We start from the raw sequence: 24,617 nt of genomic DNA, 5'->3' as shown, positions 1-24,617 counted from the left end.
AGATTGCACTACGGTACTTCTATGAGGTGAATTGAAAAAATACTATGTTTTGTTTATCATTTTTAAGGTGCAAATATTTGTAATAAAAATATTATACACTTTGATTTCAGTTACAACACAGAATATAGTATATATGAAAATGTAGAAAAACATCCAAAATATTTAATAAATTTCAATTGGTATTTTATTGTTTAACGGTGCGATTAAAACTGAGATGAATCGCGATTAATTTTTTTGAGTTAATCGCATGAGTTAACTGCGATTAATCGACAGCCCTAAAAACAAGTAGTTAGAAGTGAAGAATATACGACAATGGGTTAAGCCAGCATAGCTCTTGATGAAAAAAATAGGTGGTTGTACTATGGTACTTCTCTTGCGCTGTTGAAAATACCTACTGAAAAGTCCTATATACATTCCCTGGAAAATAAAACCAATGAAAAAAAATAACCTGGAATTTTTATTTTAAGATCCTTTTAGTTTGAGTTTAGACTTGCCAAAACATAAGCACATTAGTTTGTGCAAAGAAACACTTTTGTTGATTAACCATGTTCTAACATCTGTGCATCACTAGAGGAGAATATGTGCTTTTGCTGCCTTGAAAACTGTTGCTCAGAATGTCCTTTGTTGTTTTACAGGCACAACGCTTGTGCAAACGATGTGGTCAGGCCTGGAGAGCTGCAACTCTTGAAGGGTGGAAACTATATCATGATCCGAATGTAAATGGAGGTACCTAGATCAAAATTTATCTGAAGCAGACCCAGAAAGAAGGCATAGGATTTTCTTGTTGTCTGGATCTGTCTAAAGGAAGCACAGCTCTTTGCTGTCATTTTAAGGCCCTTTTGTGTTTTGAAAACACTTTCACAGGTGTATGGTGAGGAGGAACCTTTTTTGTCTTTATACCTGACACCTTATGAATACTTTAACATTATCTGATTGGATTTCTTGAGGCATTGGGACAATTGCTGTTAAGCAGTTTAGTCCCATAACTGTGGACAACCCTGTTGCCAATCGGGTTGGATATGCAAAACCAATCCCTGAAACAATTTCTACCCCAGTCAAGATGTATTTCCACCTCTGCCTTGTAGTGGGCAGTGGTCCAACATAGTCGACCTGCCAGGTTGCCCATAGTGTTTTTCCATCTCTTAGCCTGGCAAACCTTTGTCCTTCTGCTATATGTTTTCTAGTCTCAGCACAAATAGTGCAGGCTTGCACCAGGTCTCTAGCCTGTCTGTGGGTGATAGGCCACCCCCTGATATGTGCTTGCCGCACTAACTCATCACTTCCTGTGTGTCCTAGATTATCATGTAACCATGAATATAAGCGTTCCCATTCTACTTGTGTGGTAAAGAGCTGGGCAGCTGCATCGGCTAAATCGTTTAACTGTGCAGCTGGGGTATTATTCCTCTGATGAGCTGAGACATGTCCTATAGACAGGGGTTGTTGCAGGGCATGCTGATATAACCACTTCCAGTATTCCAGTCCCCAGACTGGTTTACCTCCTATTTCCCAGTGGTTATTTTTCCAGTTAGTGATCCGCTGAGTGGCACCTGCCCATACTGCATAGGAGTCCGTATATACTGCGGTGGCTCCTGCTTCACAGGCCAGTTTAATTGCAGCTAATTCTGCAAGTTGTGCTGACCCATCAATTTCAGCAGTTAGGGGTGCTGCAGAGGTGTCTGCAGGCACTGCTGCAGCTTTTCCCTTCCATTTTCCTTTGACCAGCCTGGCACTGCCATCAGTGAACCATACTCCCTCAGGCTTAGAAGGATCAAATGGGGCAGCATCCTTAATGGGAGACTGCTGTGGAGGTAGGCGGTATTCATCAGGCATTCCTACTTTCCATAGGGATTCCTGAATCATAGTGGGGTTTTGTGCAGTGTCTGCACTCCCTACCCTGTGGTGTATGTAAAGTGCCCATCTTTGGATAGTCATCTTTTGTGCTACACCAGGTGGTAACTCTTTCCCTTCCAATATAGGTTTAATGATTGGAAGAGGAGTGTGAATTGTGATGTCCTTATCCTGAGTTAATGCCTCAGTTTCTCTCAAGGCTGTGTAAGCTGCCAGAAGCACCTTCTCATAAGGTGTGTAGTTAGCCTGTGACCCTTGCCATGACTTGGAACCAAACTGAATTGGTCATCTGGGAGCAGTGTCACTTTCTTGCCAGAGAGCATAAGACATTCCAGTGGCTCCCAGAGTTAGGTACAAATGGAATGGGGCTTCAGGATGTATGGGACCCAGAGCCTGATAGGTGTGTATCTCCCCTATCAGTTGCCTGAGGGCTTCCTCATGGGCAGGAGCCCATTCCCAGGCAGCACTTTTCTTTAACAAATTGTACAATGGTCTGGCTATAATGGCAAAGCCAGGTACATGTTTTCTCCAAAACCCCAGGGTTCCCAAAATCTGTCTCAATTGATCTTTACTTTCAGGGGAGGGTGCCTGATTTAGCTCTTGCACAGTGTCATTAGGCACAGACCTCCTACCTCCCATCCATACAGTACCTAAGAATTTTATCTCTTGGGAGGGACCTTGGCATTTCTCAGCTGGTAACTCTAAATTAAGGACTTCTAGTGCTCCTTTGATTTGATTCATAGCCTCCTGTACCTCTTCTGAGGTTTTCCCACCTATTAAGATGTCATCAATGTATTGCACAGTTTGTACATTGGGTGGCAGTATAAGGTCATCTAGGACCTTTGCCAGTGCCCCATGGCAAATAGTGGGTGAGTGTTTAAACCCTTGTGGCATTCGGGTAAAAGTGTATTGTACACCTCTCCAAGTAAAAGCAAATCTTTCCTGGTCAGCTGGTTGCAAAGGGACCATGAAGAACATGTCCTTTACATCTAATACTGCTAGCCAGGGTTTATCCCAGGTTTGTATGGTGTTTACAATATCTGTTATGCTAGGGACTGCTGCAGTTAATGGTCCAGTGTTACTGTTTAGCTTCCTATAGTCTATAGTGAGTCTCCATTTGCCATTTGGTTTCTTGATGGGCCACACAGGAGAATTAAAGCGAGAGTGGGTACGAATTAAAATTCCTCGCTGTTCCAAATCTTTGATCAGGTCAGTAACAGGGCTTATGGCCTCAGCTAGGACATTATACTGCTTTGTGTTTGTTACTGTTGAGGGCGGGAGAGCAGGCGCGCTGCTAAGTTTACAGAATAGTGGGGAGGGCTTTCCTCTTTCAGGTGGGTGGCATGAGGAACAGAACTGACTCCAAAAGCCCATCTTTCCCCATTAATCCTTCCCTTCTTTCCTCTTAAAACGTCCATGCCCAGTATGTTGGCATTGCCCAAAATCACCTCATATTTTCGGGGCTGATGGTGGGGTTGCAATGGGATATCCAGTTTTATCTTAACTAATGGGTAAGTTATGGTACTGCCATTTACTCCTGTAACAAGTACCTGCTTTCCGCCAGTAGGTGGCGAGCCCTGAAAACTTTCTCGCTTAATCATGGACATTTGAGCCCCTGTGTCCATTAAGAAAGGAATAATGTGTTTGTCATTTACAGTTACATTTATCCGGGGGTCTTTTGCTGTTGTTTTCTCCTCTTTGGATTTAAGCTGGTTTATTAGGAGAGGAGATTGACCCCCGCAAGCTAGTTTCCCTGCTCTGGTAACTCTTGCAGTTGCTGCAGCAATGGAGTATACCGGGTGTCTGCAGGTGGGGAAAGCGGAGAGAGCTGCAGAGGTGCACTGGGAGTAGCATTAGTTGTCTCCCAGTCAGCTCTTCTAAAGGTGATGAATAATTTTAGCCGCTCTGTGGGCAGTCCATTTATCACATCTCTGGGATAACCTAAAGCCAGACATTGTCTCCACAACTTGGCTCTAAGCTCCTTTTCCTCCTGGGTTGGCTCTCGCTTGTTTTTATGTCCTTTAGATGGTGCCCCCTTGTTTCCCTGAAGGGAACGCATCTTAGCTTTGCCTGTCAGTGCTCTGATGTCTCCGAATTCTCTAAAGTATGACACCAGAAGGTTTAGCAGTGCCCGAAAGGTACTGTTATGTGCTGCAGCTTCTGATCTAAGGGACAGTGCCATAGCCCTGTGGTTACTCGGAACTCCCTTAAGCAGGGGTCTGAGATCATCTACATCTACCTGACCCTCCCATGGGCTTTCATAGGCTAACTCTTGAGGGTTTTGGCCAAGCATGCTAATGACAGCCACAGTTAATAGAGCTGTTTTTACCTCATCTATGTTGGTCCAGTGCATTACTGTGGGTTCATCTCGGTCTGCTGGGTAAATTCCTCTTGCCCATCGACAAGCCAGAGACCAAAGTGTTTTAGGGGTGTTCCCCTCTGAGTGTTCCAGGAATATTCCTGCACCTAAGTTAAGGCGCTCAGTTTCTTGGGCTGTCAGGCATATATATCCACCCCCAGTGTCCCAGAGGCGGACCAGCCACTCTATTATACCTTCCTCAGGCTTTTTAGCAAAATCTCCCTGGATTGTTTTTAACTCCATGGGAGTATATTGGCGGGTGGTAATTTTGGTAAAGTGTGTTGGAGCTTTACTCCCTTTTCCCTTTTTACCTCCCTTCTTTGTTTTTGAAGAGGTGGATGGATAATTGTCATCCCCTTCTTCATCCAGCTCTGCCCCACTCAAATTTTCCTCATGTTCTTCTGATTTGTGATGTGTGATAGCTGGTCTTAATTTTACAGAGGGACCTTCCTCCTCAGAGGAGGGGGACTCATTTGCTGAATCCCAAATGTCTCCATTCCATTCCTCAGGGTCTAGCCAGAGAGCAGTCTCAACTTTAGCCCGGTTGATACTGCGTGTTTTAGTCTCCAGCTTTTCCCTTCGTTCTATCCCTTCTTTCTCAATTAAGGGAAGTAATCTTTTCTGAAGATGTACCATATCCCTATTCAGTGTTCTTACTCTGGTATCTAAATTCTGGCATTCCTTTAACATTGAAATTTCTTTAATAATGATTAAAGTTGAAAGTGTTTCAACCAAATCCTGCTAACGCACCAAAAATTACTTTGAGACACTCGCATACTCTCTCTCACCTCCATTTCTTTAAAGCTTCAAATCTTAATGACTGGGAAACAAATATTTAAGGTTTCCAGACAGCCCCTCACCACTGCTTTTTAATCTTTCATCACACACTTCTGTGCTATCTAACTTATCCCAGCAATCCAAGCATTGTGCTCTCCTGAGCTCACCAAAGCAGGACTCCATTCCTGCAGCTGTTAACAAGTCAATAAAAGGTTTTGATAGTCAGAATTTCCCCTTTTTGGTATAATGAGGATGGTGTACAACAGAGGGGAATGGAGGAAAGGGGATGTCTTTGAGCCACATGGAAAGCTTTAAGTTCCCTGCCTCCTCTTCTGTATGCTTAGTACCTTGCAGAATCGAGCCCTGTCTGGACCCAGTCCAGTTGAAGGAAAAAAAAAAAAAAAAAAGCATATGCTACAGGTGCTTTGCTGAATCAGAGCTAGAGTGCCCAATATCTCACAGGATCAAGTCCTCTGTATCTGGATTGCCTATACCTCCTTATTTCTCCTCCATGTCCCACCAGTGTACTGCCCCTATATCTATATCTATCTATCTATTTCTTACCCCAGAGTCTCCCTCTCCTATATCACCTTTCCAAGATGAATGAGCACAGATCCATATGCCAGTTGGCGCCTTGCCATGTTTCCTTTTAGTTGGGTATCCCTCTGTTCATGTCCCTACCTCTGGCTCAGCCCAGCAGTGGGAGTGTAAAGGTCTGTTTATTGTTAATTAAGTTTTTGTTTAAGGACAAAACTGCAGCTAAACTTTTGAAGTACTGTAATTTTAAAACATGCTTACCACACTTTGCAGAAAAACAACCAGGACTGAGAAGTAGTATGCAGAATTTCATGAGGATCTGAATTTTGGGGGAAGTTCCAAAGGGGTTGAAAATTGGGTTTATAAGGTGGAGTGGTCTTCAGCCTCAGTTAGTGATTACAACCACATATTTATGAGTGCAACTGGATCATGAGGTTGCTTGTGATGGTAGGGGGAAGGGCTCAACAGCCCCGGGGCTCACTTGTGGTTGATGTCGTATGTTCCTAAAAGCTTACGCTTCTGGGTTTCAGCTGGCCACCTGCAGAGGTCAGGAAGGGATTTCACCCCAAATATATTCTGGGAGGGTTTTTTAATCTCCTTCTGGATCATCAGGGATGGCCACAGCTGGAGATGGGGCATATGGGCCAGGGCTTTTAGATGGCACCAAGCATTCTCTCAGTCAGGTGCTTGTCTAGCTGGCCCTGGCTCACATGCTCAGGGTCTAACTGATTATCATAAATGGGATTGGGAAGGAATCCACCACCACCCCTCCCCCGCCCCCATCAGATTGGCAGCGATCTTGGGCAGGAGGATTTCACCTTCCTCTGCTGCATGGAGTGAGAGTCACTTGCCAGGATTATCTGGGTATATCTCACTTAATAATTTCCTTGCCACTGCAGGGAGCTTGGACATTGGTGCACCTCAGTCCCTCCTATTCAGCCTGTGGCACATAGTCTAGTCCCCTGTGGGCTGGTCCAATTTCAGTTGTGTTTTAGTGTATGGCAACTGAGTGGTGTTTATGGCCTGTGATGTATACTGGAAGTCAGACTAATGATCTGGTAGTCCCTTCTGGTGTTGAACTCTGATTCTGTGAAACTGCAAATACCCACTGCTTTTTGAATTATTCTTTACATATAGGAACAGAGCTGGAACCAGTGGAAGGGAATCCATATAGATGCATTTGGAAAATCAGTTGTTGGCGAATGGCAGAAGATGTAAGATAAATATTAAGTTGCTTGATATTGTTAATGGGTAAACTTTTTTCCCTGTAATCGAGGCTGACACTTATTCCCACACAGTTGAATCTACCCTTTGTGCTTGCATCTCAGGGGGATTTGTTTTTCAGTGTTTCCAAGAGGATTCCTCAAGTGTGTAGTATATTTGTGTATCCTAATTAATCTGTGAAACTGGCATCACGACTGAGGCAAATGGCTTAGGAAATGTCTAAAAAGGATTAGGTTTTTTTTAGGCATAAGAGTGAAACTGTAGATATTAGCTAAGATATAATTACAGGGACTGCTGATCTTCATTCTTTTTGGCATAAGAAGATGCACCGGGGTCAGGAAAAAATCTCACCTTTCTCCCAACTCAATATAGTATTGTCTAATAAGGTATCTTGGGGGTTGGAGGTATATTTAGCCCTTCATTGAAACGGCAGTCATTAACTATTCTTGAAAGCTGCTGAATTGATCCTGTTATAATGGATTGGTGTCTGGTAAAACTTCAAGTGATTATGAGGTTAAACAAGAACTCTAATAGAGATTTTTTTTTTAAATATATGTTTTAGGAGCAGTTTAATAGATATGAGAGAGCAATCTACGCAGCACTCAGTGGGAACCTCAAACAGGTATGTGATGCTTCATGTAAGATAAGTACTACTTCTGTGGTAAAAATGCATTTCTCTTTCTCATAGCTGAGAGCAGAATTTTAGATAGCTAGCACAGTCACTTGTGTAATGTTTGTAAAACCTTGTAAACAAGAAGATAGTAAACATGATAGACACCTTTACATCATTATCATATCTGAATTAAGCTAGCACAATCAAACTTTATAGGCTGTTTTGTTTGTTTTGCTGGCTATCAATAGAACCAATTCAGATTTTCCTGTTTTGGTCAGTCCAGATTTCTAGTATTTTTTGATAGCTACATTAAACTAGCTTTCTTATGAGCTGGAAGAGGACCTAATGTGTTATTTAGACCACCTCCCTGCCGATGCAAGAGTATTTCCCATTTATCTTCAGTGTTTTGTGTGGTCTAGTTTTAAGTCTTAACCAATAAACCCCTCACCGCCTGATGAGATTATTCTACAATCTAATCTTGCTGTCAGGCTTTTCCTGTATTCAGCCAAATTGTGTCTTTTTCAGTTGTTTCCCATTACTCCTTTTAACACCTTAAATTATCCTCCTTTTTTAACCTTGGTTTTAGACCTTTCACATATTTTTGGTGTGTCTTTCCCACTCCCATCTTTTTCATTTCCTCAGAATGTAATCCTTCCAATTCCTTAAGGTGGGCACTAAGTATGTTGGCTGAGTCATCTGGACCTGGGAAAAGACAGCTTTGTTCTAAATTTAACTGTAGCAACTCAAAGATCTGAGCATCATTGTTGACACATCAGCGAAAATCTCTGCTCAATGTGTAGCTGTAATAAAAACAAACAAGATGTTAGGATCCTCAAGGAAACAAATGGACAGTAGTACTGATAATATTTCTATTTATTCACATAATGGAATTATACGACCGTATCTGGGATATCCTGTTCAGTTCTGGTCACTGTCTCAAAAAGATATAGTAGAACACTTTTTCTGATCTTGCATGTGGGATTAGACTGGGCACATTCACCATCTGGGAGGGGAATGAGTGCTTGTTTTGAGGATTTTTGCATGTGGTATAACAGTTGAGATTGCAAGGGCATTTTGGAAGGGTGATTGAACTCCAGTTCAGCAACTAGGAAGGAAGAGCTGGGTCTGTGCACTTCTCAGTGGGGTTGTGGGCAGGCTCAGCAGCTGGGAAAGGGTGGATATCTTGTCGAGGGCTTGCTAGTAATATTGGTGCACCCATGACGACTGTTGTTCACATTTTTCTCATCAGCAATTTAAATAAAAATCCATGACTTAAATAGCAGCATGTCCATGATTGCTGCATGTCCCACGCACTCTTCCCTTTGATTCCTACAGTCCATCCTTTCCTTGGAGCCCAGAGGAAGCAAATGGGAGGCTGCCTTGGAGGTGGCTGAGCCCCTTTCCATGTAGGCATGAGATCCATGCAGGGAGTGTCCCCTGTGGCAGCCATGAGCACAGTCAAGCCCCAAGTCCAGGCCCCATTAACTAGTCTTGATTGTCCACTTCTGAATAATCTTTAGGTTGTTCTTTGCATCTGTTCCTACCTTTTGCTCTGAAACTTCGTAAGCTTTTGGTGGTTGAATATCAGGGATTCATTCTCTCAAGGGAGAGGAGTTAAGGGCCAATGTTGGCACAAGAATAAATGGATATAAACTGGCCATCAGTAAGTTTAGCCTTGAAATTAGATGAAGGTTTCTAACCATCAAAGGAGTTAAGTTCTGAAACAGCCTTCCACGGGGAATAGTGCAGGCAAAAAACCCAAAGTTTTAAGACTGAGTTTGCTAAGTTTATGAAGTTGATGCTATTGCAGGCAATCTCATAGGGCCTACCTGTGACTACTATTAGCACATATCTCCAGTGGCTGGTGATAGGCCACTGGATGGAGGCAGAGGGGAGCCCTCTGAGTTACTACAGAGGAATTTTTTCCCAGGTGTCTAGCTCAGGGGGTCTTCCCCACATTCTCAGGGTCTAGCTGATCGCCATATTTGGGGTCAGGAAGAAATTTCCCCCAGCTCAGATTGGCAGAGACCCTCAGGAGGAGTTTCACCTTCCTCTGCAGCATGGGGTATGAATCACTTGCTGGTCTAAACTAGAGTAAGTGGTGGATTCTCTATAACTTGAAGTCTTTAAATTAATATGTGAGGACTTCAGTAACTCTATTAGAGATTATGGCCCTGTTGCAGGAGTGGGTTGGTGAGGTTCTGTGGCCTGCAATGTGCAGGAGGTCAGACTAGATCATGATGGTCCCTTCCGGCTTTATAGTTTGAGTCTAAATAGAGGACATTCAGAAAGTGGAAAAGAAGAATGAATAGAGGTATGGACTGGCAGTTGTTTATGTTAGAGAGGAGATGAAGAAAAGGGGATGTGATAAAAGTATTCAAAATAATGATGGCATAGAGGAGGTAGACTGGGCCCTGGTCTTCACTCTTTGTATAATAGAACAGGGGGATGTTCAATAAAATTGAAAAGCATCAAATTTAAAACTGATAAAAGGCGAAACTTTTTAACACAATGTAGTAGTTGCTTGTGGAATTCATTGCCACAACATGTTGCTGATGCCAAGAGCTTAGCATGATTCAGGAAAGGATTAGGCATAAAGGCTGGAATTTTCAAATGAGCCTAAGGAATTTAGTGTACAAATCCCATTGACTCTGATTTGGATACCTTGCTCCTTTAGGTCCTTTTGAAAATCTGTGTAATATAGGTAGGAAGAACTTCCAGAAGTACAATACTAAGGATTAAAAATCTAAAAGAAACGAAGTGTTTTGGAACATACAGAAACCCTCATGATTCTGGGCATAATAAAACCAGCATCTAACTAATGGGGTTGGGTTACAGCAGGATTTCTTGTGCCTTTCTTTGAAGCATCAGAGGCCATTATTTGAGAAAGGATACTGGACTATATGGACCTTAGATGGGATCCCATATGGCCATTACATCTTCTGACATTTCTCTAGATCTGTTAATGCAGACTTTTTATTTTATTTTAACATGAAGCTTCTTCCAGTTTGTGATACCTGGGAAGATACAGTCTGGGCATATTTCCGGGTCATGGTGGATTCGCTGGTGGAGCAGGAAATCCGTACATCAGTAATGACCACAGAGGAACTGGAAGAGCTCCCTAGAGAGTATTTAGAAACAAAGTAAGTCTTTAGTACTATTGTGCCCTTTAACTTCAATAAAGGTCATATGTGATCTGTAGTCATTCGAGTTAACTGTTGCTGTACCTTCATTTTTCTCTTCTTTTGAAGCTGGACTTTAGAAAAGGTTTTTGAAGAACTCCAGGCTACAGACAAAAAGGTAAATACTTAATACAGAACTTCCAGTCAACATTTTTGTGTGTTTATATTGTCCCAGGGAACTGCTTTTAATCCAGTATTTAACAGAACGATCTCAAATATGCACTGGACTGAAGAAATCAATGGCAAGCTCTTTTTTTAAAAAAAGAAAGTCATTTGGTTTTAATCTCCTTCTGAAAGGGTCTATTATAGATTTCCAAGCATTTTCTTGCCTCCACAGTAGATATTTTTTTGAATGCAAATGAATTAAGTTGCAAAATTATTTCCTCCCCATCCCACCCCCCAGCCAGCCCCTTTGACAATGAAAGGAATACGGGCAACTTAAAAACCTGACCAATTCAAAAAATGAGGTACACTTGACCCCAACTTCCTCTGGCAAACTGGCTGACTATCAAGTGCTCTCAAATGTACGAAGTAGGAAACATGAAAAAAGAGAATTTTTTCTCAGATCTTGTTTCTTGTACCAATGTTAGATACAATTTTCATGTGTGATTTGGTTCAGTGTCCCTTTAAGAGGTTTCAGCTTTTGCATACTATTCATAGTATGAATCTGAACAATGTAAGTTTTTATTCACTTAAGTAGGTCACACATCCATAGTACCTTTAACATTCAGGGTATTAATTACCTTTTTTGCACAAGATTGGACTGAAGACCTATTTATTTATCCCCTGTTAAATATTCACTTGATAGCATGCATAGAAATATGATTTAACAAGCATACGCGTATATACACCCCTGCCTAGTTATCCCCACAATGTCACATTTGTGTTTTAAGACCTTTACAGTTGCTTCTCTAGTATGTTCCATGCATTAGTTCCTCAAGGCACACAGGCTTTTCTTTGTGTGTATATATGTCTGGGCTTCATTTTCTTGTCTGTCACTCTAGTAGTTTTGTGGAATCCGTTTTCTCTTACCGTTAGAATTGTATACATCTCCATCATGCTCTTTTATTCTCATTAAGAACACAAACATAGATTTTTTTTTTTCGAACAGCATTAATTTCTTAAACATCCTTTTCTTCCCCTTCCCCAATTCTTCCATTCTTTTCTTATGTGGCACCCATAGTATCTGACCGTACTCCAGGTGTATACTCTCCTGCACTTTGCACAGTACGCTATTCTCAGCATAGTTCTTTGATTCAGGTTAGCCTTCACCCTATTCATTTATGGGTAATATTGTATGGTGTATATGATTTTCACAGGAAATGTGAACTGTTTTTCAGAGAGTTTTAGAGGAAAACCAAGAACACTATCATGTGATTCAAAAGTTCATTATTTTGGGAGATGTGGATGGTAAGCTTTGTTTTGTGACTTTTTTTCAAAGGTCAATTCCTTTTATTATTTATAGTTACTTTTATGGGAACTTACAAGTGAAAATGTTTCCTAACTTCTAACCATGCGAACTCAGTTTGAAAGTCAAGCTGATTTCTAATCTGGCTTACATGATGCGAACAATAAAGATTCTACAATCAGAACTTTAGCTCTGCCTCCTCGACTAGTATTGACCTCAGCCAGTCCAAGCAGTAAAAAGTAGTAAAATATAATTTAGTCAGAAAAGTATGTAGATTCATATGAATACATCTGGGAAGAAGACTGGTGGAATAAAAATGTTGTCATTGTTCAGACTAGAACAGCATGTTGAGAGCTATGCTTTAATAAGACTGATATAGTCCTGTTGGAACATTCTAGCTCTCACGCTTTTTTTATTTGCTATATTTTACAAATACATTGTTTTGAAATATTTCTCAGCTGTTGTCTTCTCCCCCACTGTAAAGCTAATGTAGACATGAACTTTGTGGCTACAGGTTTGATGGATGAATTTAACAAATGGCTTTCCAAAGACAGAAGTGTGCTCCCAGGGCACCTCCTTCGGTTCATGACGCATCTTATTCTGTTTTTCCGCACTCTGGGACTGCAGACAAAGGTACATTCCATTTGTTTTATTTAATTATATCCTGCCTCTTGTCATGGAACCTAGGCTCACTGAATTTAAAATCTATCTCTCACACACACTGTACACAAATTATGGCAAATTGCTAATAAACTGCCCTGAACAGACCAGTTGTTAATCCTAGAATCCCAAAGTAACAATCAAAATCAGACAAAAAGTAAAGCAGTACAAAAAGACAGCCAAATACTAAATAAAATTAAATCTTACAGTGCTTGCCAAATTTTTGTCCAAGGAGAACAAATGCCGATCATAGGAGCCATTTACTGATCAAGACCCTACTGCCAAACTCCCTGTTTAGGCATTGGCATTAAGAGCATCTCCGCTACTATGACTATGAGGCAAGAAGAGGTCTCTCGGATAACTGGGTATAAGACCATTCAGGGTTTTGAAGACAGTGAGTAACAGCTGGAATTGCACCTGGCGCTATGGGTTCATAAGCGCCTCTACTTAAATAGAAAGCTGCTTCATTCTGCACCAGCTGAAGCTTTCAGGTATTCTTCAAGCGTAGTCCTAAGTATAGCACATTTGTCACCTAGCCTCTAGTTGACAGATATGGACTGACTAAGAAAGGAGTAGTTGTAGCCTCATAGAATCATAGAAATAAGGGCTGGGAGGGATTCAAAAGTCATCAAGTCCAACCCCCTGTTTTGAAGAAGGGCCAAGTAAACCTAGACCATTCCTGACGGGTGTTGGGCCATCCTTTTCTTAAAATCCTCTAGTAATGGGGATTCCACAATGTCCCTTAGAAGCCTATTCCACAATTGAACTACCCTTCTAGTTAGAAAGTTTTTCCTAATACGTAACCTAAATCTCCCTTGCTGCAGATTAAGCCCATGACTTCTTGTCCTAACTTCAGTGAACACAGACATCTGTCGTTCTCTGACAGCCATATGCAGTCACAGATAATAAAAAGCACTGTGAACTGCTGCCTGCAAATGTAGAAACCCCAGACTACAAACCATTTTGGCAAAAGACAGTCATGTATCCTTATTAACTGACGTTGATGCCATTTCATCCCATTCTTCTAGATGTTTTCTCATAACTACAATCATCCCTTTAATCTTGTCAGGATTTCAGTCAAAGCCAGTTTGCATTCAGCTAAGTCTTTCTCAGCCAGACACTGGGAAAGTAGTAAAAACAGATCTAAAGCTGCACTAAACTAGGTATCAACCTACTATAGTTACTGCAGGGGCAACTTCACAGTAGTAAGTTAGGAGGAAAAATGAGTAGTTGAATACTACACTCTGAGGGGAAAGAGTGAACTTGATTAAGGGCCACTCCAACAACCCTCACTGAATCCCACAAAGAAGATGCAGTTTTGCAAACTCTTGTGATTTTTTTTTTTAAAGCTGCAGGTCCTGGAGGCATGTTTTTAGCACGAGATTCTCATTTTATGGTTTAGAGACAAGTTTGCAAATGTGATTTGAGTGTGTATCCCAAAAGGTCAAAATCCATAAAAACTCAATTTTTTAAATTTTTTAAAAAAAATCTTAAGACGTGTGGGGGGGCATGACTCATAACTAGGCCCTACCAAATTCATGGTCCATTTTGGTCAATTTCACAGTTGTGGGATTTTAAAAATCGTAAATTTCATGATTCTAGCCGTTTGAATCTGAAATGTCAGGGTGTTGTGCTGTAGGGGTCCTGACCCAAAAAGGAGTTGAGGGGGTCACAAGGTTATTGTATGGTAAGGTTGCGGTGCCACTACCCTTACTTCTGCGCTGCTGTTGGTGGCGGCGCTGCCTTCAGAGCTGTGCAGCTGGAGAGTGGTGGCTGCTGGCCGGGAGCCCAGCTCTAAAGGCAGAGCCGCCGCCAGCAGCAGAGCAGAAGTAAGGATGGCCTGGTACGGTATTGCCACCCTTACTTCTGTGCCGCTTTCAGAGTGGGGCACCCGGCCAACAGCCGCCACTCTCCAGCTGCCCAGCTCTGAAGGCAGTGCAGAAGTAAGGGTGGCAATACCATGACCCCCCCCCCCAAGTAACCTTGCAACCCCCTCCCCCCTTGCAACTTTCTTATGGGTCAGGACCCCCAATTTGAGAAATGCTGATCTCCCCTGTGGTATCTCTCTAGTATAGGTTAAAGCACACACAAGACCAGATTTCATGGTCTGTGACGTGTTTTTCATGGCTGTGAATTTGGCAGGGCCCTTCTGAACTTTTTTGGGTTGGGAATACTGGAGATGTCAAAACCTCAATCAGCAGTATCCAAAGCTACTGATAGTGAATAAAATCCACATGTACAGCTTTAGCTTTAGTCTTTAAGGTACCACCGGACTCCTCGTTGTTTTTGTGGATACAGACTAACATAGCTACTGCTCCGAGCTTTAGCCTAGTCAGTCAGCAGGATGAGATCAGCCATCATCAATAGCAGTACAGTCAATCCAAGGTCAGAAACCAGACTGGTATCAAGTATCCGGGGGTAGCTGTGTTAATCTGTATCCACATAAACAACAAGGAGTCCTGTGGCACATTAAAGACTAACAGATTTATTTGAGCATAAGCTTTCGTGGGTAAAAACCCCACTTCTTCAGATGCATGGAGTGAAAGTTACAGATGCAGACATAAATATACTGACACATGAAGAGAAGGGAGTTACCTCACAAGTGGAGAACCAGTGTTGACAGGGCCAATTCAATCAGGGTGGATGTAGTCCACTCCCAATAATAGATGAGGCGGTGTCAATTCCAGGAGAGGCAAGGCTGCTTTTGTAATGAGCCAGCCACTCCCGGTCCCTATTCAAGCCCAAATGAATGGTGTTAAATTTGCTAATGAATTTTAGTTCTGCTGTTTCTCTTTGAAGTCTGTTTCTGAAGGTTTTTTTTGTTGTTGTTCAAGTATAGCTACTTTCAAATCTATTATAGACTATACAGGAAGATTGAAGTGTTCTCCTACTGGCTTTTGTGTGTTACCATTCCTGATGTCCAATTTGTGTCCATTTATTCTTTTATGTAGGGACTGTCTGGTTTGGCCAATGTACATGGCAAAGGGGCATTGCTGGCACATGATGGCATATATCACATTAGTAGACATGCAGGTGAATGAGCCTCTGATGGTGTGGCTGATGTGGTTGGGTCCTATGATGGTGTCACTAGAGTAGATGTGGGGACAGAGAAGGCAACGAGGTTTGCTACAGGGATTGGTTCCTGGGTTAGTGTTTCTGTGGTGTGGTGTGTAGTTGCTGGTGGGTATTTGCTTCAGGTTTGGGGGCTGTCTGGCCTGTCTCCCAAGGTCTGTGAGAGGTGAGGGATCATTTTCCAGGATAGGTTGTAGATCGTTGATGATGTGCTGGAGAGGTTTTAGCTGGGGGCTGTATGTGATGGCCAGTGGTATTCTGTTGTTTTCCTTGTGGGGCCTGTCCTGTAGGAGGTAAATGGACATAAATCATTCCTGATGTGTGGGAACACACTCAAGCCAGTGGGAGAACACTTCAATCTTCCTGGACTGTGTGTGTCTAATGGCTGAGCACTAAAATCCCCCGAGCATTTTCAAAACCTCATTGGGACCAGGGGACCACCAGCCTCCAAGAGCAGACCATAGAAATGGGTCCACCACCAGAGCTTGCTTGCAGTGAGTAAATTACTGAAGCAGTGATATTCAGCTAGCTCTGTGTCTGCATCTAACTGTGGCAATCTTATGAGTGCAATGGGAAAAATGGCAAAAAGAGATGCATAGTTGCTTTTGCTGCTATTTTACTTAAAATTAAAATCTCTTTTTCTCATTAAGGAGGAAGTCTCTGTTGAAATCTTAAAGACCTACATTCAGGTAAGCTTTCAAAAGGATAGGGGCTTTTTCTGCCCTGTTCAGCTATGGTTAGGGGTGAGGGAATAAAAGGAAACTTTAAAGTTACTGTAGCATATTTTAATGCAACAAATGAAAATGCTTAAGGAAGAGCTAAGAAAAGTATTTGATGCATCCTACTAGATGCACAGGAACTCACTTGCACATACCAGAGCTTGTGTTAGCAATGCGTAGGGACATGTCTATGCTTACCAGTGATTGATGCTGCGGCAATCGAGCCACCTGCTAAATCGACTGCAGATCATTCTCCTGTCAACTCCGGTATTCCACCGGAACGAGAAGCATAAGGTAAGTGAACAGGAGAGTGTTTCCTGTCAACCCAATGCAGTGCAGACACTGCAGTAAGTCAACCTAAGCTACGTCGACTCCAGCTACCTTATTCACATAGCTGGAGTTGCGTAACTTAGGCTGACTTACCCCCATAGTGTAGACAAGGCGTAAGTGAGAACCAGTTTGACAGACCCCTGCTTGTAAATGAAGATCCAATGGAATCTTTTTGTCAAATCTTGTTTTTTAGAAATTTGGTGTTCAGCATTCTGATACTCATCATGATGGGGGGGGGCGGGGTATATGTGTAAAAAATATAAACAGGGAATATAGAATGTGTTCTGTACAGAAGCATATTCATTACCATTATATTTAATACTTATTTTTATTCTGCAGCGGTTGATAAGTGAGAAGCACACAGATCTAATAGCATTTTATGTCAGCCACTTACCTCAGGAGCTAGCTGTTGCTCAATATGCTGTATTTTTGGAAGATGTCACTGAAACTGAGCAACGGCACCACTGCCTTGAACTAGCAAAGGAAGCAGGTAAGAAATGCTGATGTTAGCCTTATAAGCTTTTTCTGCCTGACGATGTTACCTTTCAGAAACATTAGTTCCGTTATTACTGATCCCAGTTACACAAATGTTGGTCAGTTTTTACTATTTTCATCATTTTTGTGAACAGTTATTCATTCATTTCATCATTCATCATTCACATCATTCATCATCAGTTATTCACATCATTTCATCATTTACTATTTACATCATTTTTGTGAACAGTTACATTTTTCGGACTGGCCTGTGTTTCAGGAGGATCAGTCTATCTTTATAGCTGTTCCCTGGAATTGAATTTTTCTTTCTAAATTAACTTGTTACATTTTTTTTAATATGCAGTCACTTCCGAACCAGACAGGAAACAAAAATGCCAAGTTAACTGCCTGACTGATCCATGATATCCTTATTTTTGCGATGAGTTGGCCAAGGCTTTTGTGATTCCTACACAGGCCTGAATTAAGGAGCACGCAGCAAAGGCTCTTGTCAGACCCATATAATGACTCAGGCTTTGGCAGAGCTGTGAAGCTCGCTGTCCCTCTGTCATCCTGCTTACAGTGCGGCTTTCTGATCATCCATTGTGGTTGTAAAATTAACATACAACCTTTCCTTTCCTCTCCTCCCTACTGAACAAAACTCCAGCTAAGTGGCCAGCTGTCACGTTCTAACTGGAATCTCTTGCGCAGAAGTATCTTTACTGTGGTGCTGTCTAATGTGTTGGTCAATGCAGCTTTTATGTATGTCCTCTGCTCATAAATACCCTTTCATCCAGGAAATATTCTGCCTCCTTTTTGGTTTTTTTTTTCTGAAACAGTGCATCTTATTTAGAAAACAAGACAATATAGCAATATAAGTATACTTCCTTTTATATTCATAATTGGAAGGGTGTCTGTTTTTTTCTTTAGCATTTTTATTCCAGAGACAACTTAGCAAAGATAACCTCTCTTCCCAAACAAGTTACTAATACGAAAGCACTGCTGTGAGGTTCCCTTAGTCTAGACTATTATAGCAGTTGTGTTGCCTCGTTTAGTCCAGGGTTCTGGGAACAGCTGGATCTTAAAAAATGTGCCTATATATCAGTCCTACTACACAGACTGAGAAGCATACTTAAACTTTAATTGTTTTACTGTCCCTTCCCACTGTTCTTGATTTTTTTTTCTTTAAAAACTCAATTGTCATTCTCTTTAATGCTGATGGTCAGTTTTGCATTTCAAGATCATACAGGTCAGCCTTGCAGTGAGCACAGTCATATAAGAATGACAATCACTAAAATAAAATGATCAATACACTTCCTATAAAAATTGATTAAATATTGGTATATAATTTTATCTTAAACTTAGGTCTGGATGTTGCAACCATAACAAAAACTGTTGTTGAAAACATTCGCAAGAAAGATACTGGCGAGTTCACTCACCATGACCTTGCACTAGATGCTGGAACAACAGAGGTAAATATCTATGTACAGATTTCAGCCAGCAATACAAAAATTCCAGTGTGCAGTATTCATGAACAAGACTCTCTTTACCTACAGTGTGCATATTTTTGTTTTCAAGCAAATGCAGAAAGCATGTGCAAGAGAGAGTGACACTTACTTTGCGGGGGGGGAGGTAGGCAAAGAGTTGAAACAAGTGAATTCATATTGTGGGTTTGGTTTTTGCATATCTTGATCTTTCATGGCTGCAGTATGTGTTGAGTATATCCACTCTTCAGAGAGTAAATAGTAAATGGAGATTAAGTCAATAACACGCCTCTGGGAAAGATGTGAAAGTGGTGAAGAACTTTTTATAAATTTTGGAAAACTAAATCTTCATCCTGATGTAAGAGTGTGCATTTGTTCAGTCTGTCTTCTCCATCTCAAGAACAAGTCTTTGATCTGACCTTCACTTTAGCACATGACTGACTGGCATATCTAAATTAAAGTGGAAAATGAAAACTTGCCTCCTGCCTTAGGTTCCTTGTCAACACCACTCAACAGCAGCTATGCAGTACTTTGGTGATCGATTCTGTAATTAGCCATGAACTCACTTTCCCACAGTATGGTATGCGAGCAACTGGCCAAGTGGAGCTAGAGGAACCATTTGGCAAATATGTACTATTTCAGTCTGTCCAAGAAACTCTTAACTTTTAAAGAAAGAGAGAGCAAGATTTTGAAGTGCAAATCAGCAGCTTGTCCGGTGGATAGTAATTAACTGAAACTTTGACTGGAATAGATTTTGGGTGGAATTAGGATACCAGAGAAAGTTTTTCCAAATGTTTTTGGTAGTAAAACTGTGGTTAAACCAGTCTACCATAAGCGTCCCGTAATGCTGTCTGGAGACTTCTTCATAGGACGCTATTTAATATCCAGAACCAAGTGTATTTAACAATTTGCTTTATCCTTGAAAAAGATCTTAAGTCTAATAAGTGTGCTTTTACAGGAAGATCGCTTGAAGATTGATGTGATTGACTGGCTGGTATTTGATCCTGGACAGAGGGCTGAAGCACTTAAGCAAAGCAATGCTATAATGAGGAAGTTCTTGGGTATTATCACTTTACAGATTTTATTTGGGTAGTAGATTTTAACATAGTCTCATTGACGGTTAGTCTCAGCAATCTAAGAACGTTAGATTTGGGCTAAAATCATATAGCTCATTAAAGAGCATGACTAGGACAGTGAAGAGGGCAAGTATCCTCCATCTTGAAATTATAGCAAAATTGTATCATAAGTTTGTCACCAGCATTAACCAATTTTGTAACAACATTATAAAAGTACTGAAATTCTAAATCGCATTGTCACAGCATCCAAGAAACATGAAGCAGCAAAAGATGTGTTTGTGAAGATTCCACAAGATTCCATAGCAGAAATATACAATCAGTGGGAGGAACAAGGAATGGATAGTCCGCTGCCAGCTGAAGATGACAATGCTATAAGAGAGCATTTATGTATCAGAGCATACCTGGTAAGAATCAAATACACTAAATGTTGGGTACTTGAAATCACTTACGGGTAACTATAATTTTCGCCTCTTATTTTAGGATTGGAAATGGCTCTAGAGAAGCATGTACATATTTGAGCAAATGTGCACTGTAGTTGAAATGTTACAAAGTGGTGCTGTTTTTCTGCACTGTTGACAAATGTTGACTCTTGAGTAACTTGGGAGAAGCAAGATGTGCTAAATTCTTCTATTGTAAAAACTTAACAAGGCGATCAGTGTAACTTGAGCAATTCACAGATCAAAATCTGAGTAGCAATCTTTAGCAAATGTTTTTTTCCCAATGCAATTTAGGAAGCCCATGAAACGTTCAATGAGTGGTTTAAACACATGAACTCAGCTCCACAGAAGCCTACTTTGCTGACACAAGCAAGCTTCACTGAGAGAGTGGCCCATGAACATAAAGAGAAGAAGTATGAGGTATACAGAATGCGTAGATGTTAGTCTCAAAGTTTGTCGACAAAGTATTTTGAAATGTAAAAATAATCACATAAATACTCTACATTACAATAGTCCCTGTTTCAGAGGGACAGTCCACTTTTAATACAGTAGAAATGTACTAATTCACATTGATTGGGAGATCCATTTTATGAATTACTGAATTTTGAATACTGAAAATGAATTTAAAAAATCAAACCTAGTAAAGCACTCCTATATTTATATAAAGCGCGCCTATATTTTACAACTGTATTTAATCTTTCTTATAGTACATCATAATATACTAGAAAATATTCTATTGTATAATTTTGTAAAAATATTCAGTCTTAGTAATACGAGACCTCACTACTACATTCTGCTAATAAATCTTCACTGGAAAGTGAGGGAGAATGCTGTTTTGTGTGATGATCTATTGTATTTTACTACCCTCTTATAAAAGATGTTGCAGGTTTTTCTCACCAAAAGACCCTCTTTATAGACTTCACCTGTTGACAAGTACAAAATATACTGTAGGTTGTTTAATTGAAACCTGCAATCTTGTTCTGGAGATATGGTAAAATAAGTTGTCAAAATATTATCATCTTCCTCTTATGGCTGTGCCTGCTTCAAAACTCTCTGTTTAACTCTCTTTATGTAGGTAATTAAGCATGCATGATGATGTCTATTAGCAGCTGGCATTTCAGCCAACAGCTAAAATTTAAGATTTGTATTTAGAATTAGATCTGTCAATGTCTATACGTCAGATTAAAATATCTGTTCTGTTAAAATAGGCCTTGGATATTCTGTTTACTCTGTTTTTCTCCTTCAGATGGATTATGGTATTTGGAAAGGTCTCTTGGATGCTGTAACAGCTGATGTGAAAGAGAAAATGTACAATGTCTTGCTATTTGTTGATGGAGGATGGATGGTTGATGTCAGAGAGGTAAAATGCACTCTTGTACCCCAGAACAGGCCTCCAAAAAGCTGTTTCTACCCAACAATAGGAGATATTAGTGCTTCCCAGTCTCACTTGCTGTTGCTGCTCAGTTACAGTTCACTCTGGTGACTTGACTATCACCATGAATGGATTTTTTTCCCTATGGTTGGGAATATGAGAATTGCCCCCATCAAGTCCAGATTCCTGTCTCTGACAGTGTTTAGTACCAGATTCATCAGAGGAGGTATAAGAAACCGTGTAGTGAACATCTAAAGAATAGCATGCTCACAGGAGTAGTTTCTTCCAAACTCCTTCAACTAGAAGCTGGCTTCCGCATTGCTTGCGATCAGAATGTGAATTTGCAGGACAAATCTACCTGAAAGAAGTTTACACAATACATTAAATATGGTTGGAAAACATGGACTGCTTTAACTGGACACAGGCAAAATGTGGAGATGGCAACCAGTCTACACTTAGGGAAATACCCTATTATGAAACTTAATTTTCTTTTTTGTGTTAAATTTTTAGGGAAAATCATTTTCTTTGCAATACAATAACCATTTGTAAACTGATTTTAAGTCTTCAAAACTTGTAAATATGTGTTATTTCCACTATATTTTGCTGCATTACTTTTCCCCCCTGACAGTTAGAATTGGGCAGAAGTACTGTTGTTTTGAGGACAATATAATAAAACCTAGTAAAGGAATGTACTTGTAACTAACACATGCTTTTCTATGGTAAGGATGCTGAAGATGACCCTGAACGAACACATCAGATGATCTTGCTGCGAAAACTGTGCCTGCCTATGATTTGCTTTCTACTTCATACAGTTTTACACAGCACCAGACAGTACCAGGAATGCCTGAGACTAGCTGATGTGGTCGCTTCAGAGCGACACAAGCTCTATGTGGTGAGACAAAGCTCAAAATCACTTATTTATTTGCATTTTAAATCTAATTTAAAGAAATCCACAATTGTTTAGTAAATTTAAAACTACAGAATGTGTGTTTGTAAATGAAGTCATGAAGCTACAGTTAGAAAAACAAACACTAGGTCATACTGTTTAATCCTGTTACTTGCAGCAGTAAAGGATTTCCTGACACAGTTAACATTTTATGTGAGTTTTTTGCTATGCTTTCTTTCAGAGTTGATAAGGGCCATGAGAATTACACAGAAAATATTAAGATAACCAATATATCATTCTTCTGCATGGTGCCATTTGTATGGTTTTGGTGTGGTTTTTTTTGTTTTTTTTTTTAATTGTAATCAAGATTTATTACCCTGCCATTACATTTCATCGGTGGTAGAGATCTTATTGACCCAGTACTCACTGATACAGTGTGTCAGGGCTTTTGTAAATTTAATGCCTTTATGTTTCTAGTCCTTATGGCTGTGAAAAAATCTTTTTCCATTGTGAATCAGTAATGGATTGTCTTGCAGAGTTTGCAGGTAAACCATCAGCTGTAAGAGCTATGACCTGCTCAATTCAGTTGGTATGGACTCTGAAGCCTAGTGACAACAAACATATATGTTAATATTGCCTATTTCCCTGCTGATCTTTCTAGTGGAAACATCAAGCTGTTTTGAGTTAGTGAGTGGGTTTTGAGGTTGGTTGTTTCACTTTGCATACTCTGTCACTCTCTTCCAATCCTGACACCTGATCATGGAGTTCTTTTTTCTAACCTATTTGTCAGACCAAGTGTTGAGAGTGCCTAGACATAAGTTAAGCAGCATACTTAAACCACTGTTTACTTGCAGATCTGTCTCCTCTGTAAAGAAGATATGATCTCATGTATGTATCTTTTATTTTTAGGTGTTTTCTAAGGAAGAACTCAGAAAGCTGCTACAGAAGCTGAGGGAGTCTTCTCTAATGCTTTTGGACCAGGGTCTTGATCCTCTGGGATATGAAATACAATCATAGTTCTACCATTCTAGTTATTGACAGGAACTTTTGAATGGCAAGTCCCCATTTATAAATGGGAAGTCTGGACATCCTGTTCTGTTTGAAAAATACATACATTTTTGGGGTAGTAGTGTCTTTTGTAAAATTAAACTCAGATTTGAATATCTGTGTTTGGAAAAATGCCGACTAAATACTTGATGCAAGTTGATATACAGTCTTTTTCTTAAATGTTTTTCCAATAAAATTGCTTCATAAGCAGAAACCCTATTGTTTGTTGATTCTAACATAAAAATGTACATTAGGGCCCCAATGCTGCAAGTGACTCCAAATATGTGAACAGACCCCTTCACTTAATCAGGCAATTCCAAAGGAGCCACTTGTGGACTGGAACTGTCAGCCACCAGCAGAAGAATGTCCAGAAGCCATGATCCCTCAGTTGAGGAAGAAGACTGTGCTGGTTAACAAACTGACCTGGTTTAGAAACTAAGTGAAGGCAGCTATAAACATAATATATATTAAAATAAATGGAATAATGGAGAAGTTGATAGTAAGAAATCAGAAGTTAGGAATTCTAGAAAACTGATAGAGAAGCAAAGGAACACAAGGAGAAATCTATGGCCAGCAGAGTTAAGGACAATAAAAAGGAGTTTCTTAAATATATTGGGAACAAAAATAATCCTGACAATTGGTATTGTACCATTACTAGACAGAAATGGTAGAATTATCATAATGATGCAGAAAAGGCAGAAGTGTTCAATAAATATTTCTGTTCTGTTTTTGGGGGGAAAAAAAAACTCATCATATGGTCCTAACTCTTTCCATTCCGCTAGCCTCTTGAGAGGATGTTAAACAGAAGCTGTGAAGTTAGACATTTTTAAATCAGATCCAGATAACTTGCCTCCAAGAGTTTGCGGCACTGCTCATGTTGATTTTCAGTAAGTCCTGGAGCACTAGGGAAGCTCCCAAAGACTGGAAGAAAGCTAATGACGTGCCATTTTTTAAAAAGGGGAAATGGGATGACCCAGGTAACTATAGGCATGTCAGCCTGACATCAATTCTGGGCAAGATAGTGGAGTGGCTGATACAAAGCTCAACAAAGGATATAAGAAGGTTCATGTAATTAATGCATATTAACATGGGTTTATGGAAAATAGATCCTGCCA

At 40.5% G+C, this 24,617-nt stretch overlaps 1 protein-coding gene across 4 annotated transcripts in view; it reads left to right on the top strand.

Annotated features, from left to right (window-relative positions):
• Nucleotides 1–23,725, top strand: part of NUP107 (nucleoporin 107) — a 48,891-nt gene extending 25,166 nt beyond the window's left edge. For 3 of the 4 annotated variants that reach the window (XM_073327831.1, XM_073327832.1, XM_073327833.1), the window contains 16 exons: nucleotides 636–726; nucleotides 6,659–6,735; nucleotides 7,308–7,367; nucleotides 10,356–10,501; nucleotides 10,610–10,658; nucleotides 11,881–11,950; nucleotides 12,463–12,581; nucleotides 16,331–16,369; nucleotides 17,069–17,219; nucleotides 18,566–18,672; nucleotides 19,643–19,745; nucleotides 20,004–20,164; nucleotides 20,492–20,617; nucleotides 21,444–21,557; nucleotides 22,294–22,461; nucleotides 23,365–23,725. In XM_073327831.1, the coding sequence (XP_073183932.1) occupies nucleotides 636–726; nucleotides 6,659–6,735; nucleotides 7,308–7,367; nucleotides 10,356–10,501; nucleotides 10,610–10,658; nucleotides 11,881–11,950; nucleotides 12,463–12,581; nucleotides 16,331–16,369; nucleotides 17,069–17,219; nucleotides 18,566–18,672; nucleotides 19,643–19,745; nucleotides 20,004–20,164; nucleotides 20,492–20,617; nucleotides 21,444–21,557; nucleotides 22,294–22,461; nucleotides 23,365–23,472 (1,689 nt within the window). In that variant the 3' untranslated portion in view covers nucleotides 23,473–23,725. The remainder of the gene's footprint in view (nucleotides 1–635; nucleotides 727–6,658; nucleotides 6,736–7,307; nucleotides 7,368–10,355; nucleotides 10,502–10,609; nucleotides 10,659–11,880; nucleotides 11,951–12,462; nucleotides 12,582–16,330; nucleotides 16,370–17,068; nucleotides 17,220–18,565; nucleotides 18,673–19,642; nucleotides 19,746–20,003; nucleotides 20,165–20,491; nucleotides 20,618–21,443; nucleotides 21,558–22,293; nucleotides 22,462–23,364) is intronic. The other variant, XM_073327834.1, reaches the window with a different exon arrangement.
• The last annotated feature ends 892 nt before the right edge of the window (nucleotides 23,726–24,617 follow it).

Source organism: Lepidochelys kempii, chromosome 1, assembly GCF_965140265.1.
Source record: "Lepidochelys kempii isolate rLepKem1 chromosome 1, rLepKem1.hap2, whole genome shotgun sequence".
NCBI lineage: Eukaryota > Metazoa > Chordata > Testudines > Cheloniidae > Lepidochelys > Lepidochelys kempii.
The sequence above is the reverse complement of the archived record's forward strand: the minus strand, read 5'-3'. Positions and strand labels throughout refer to the sequence as shown.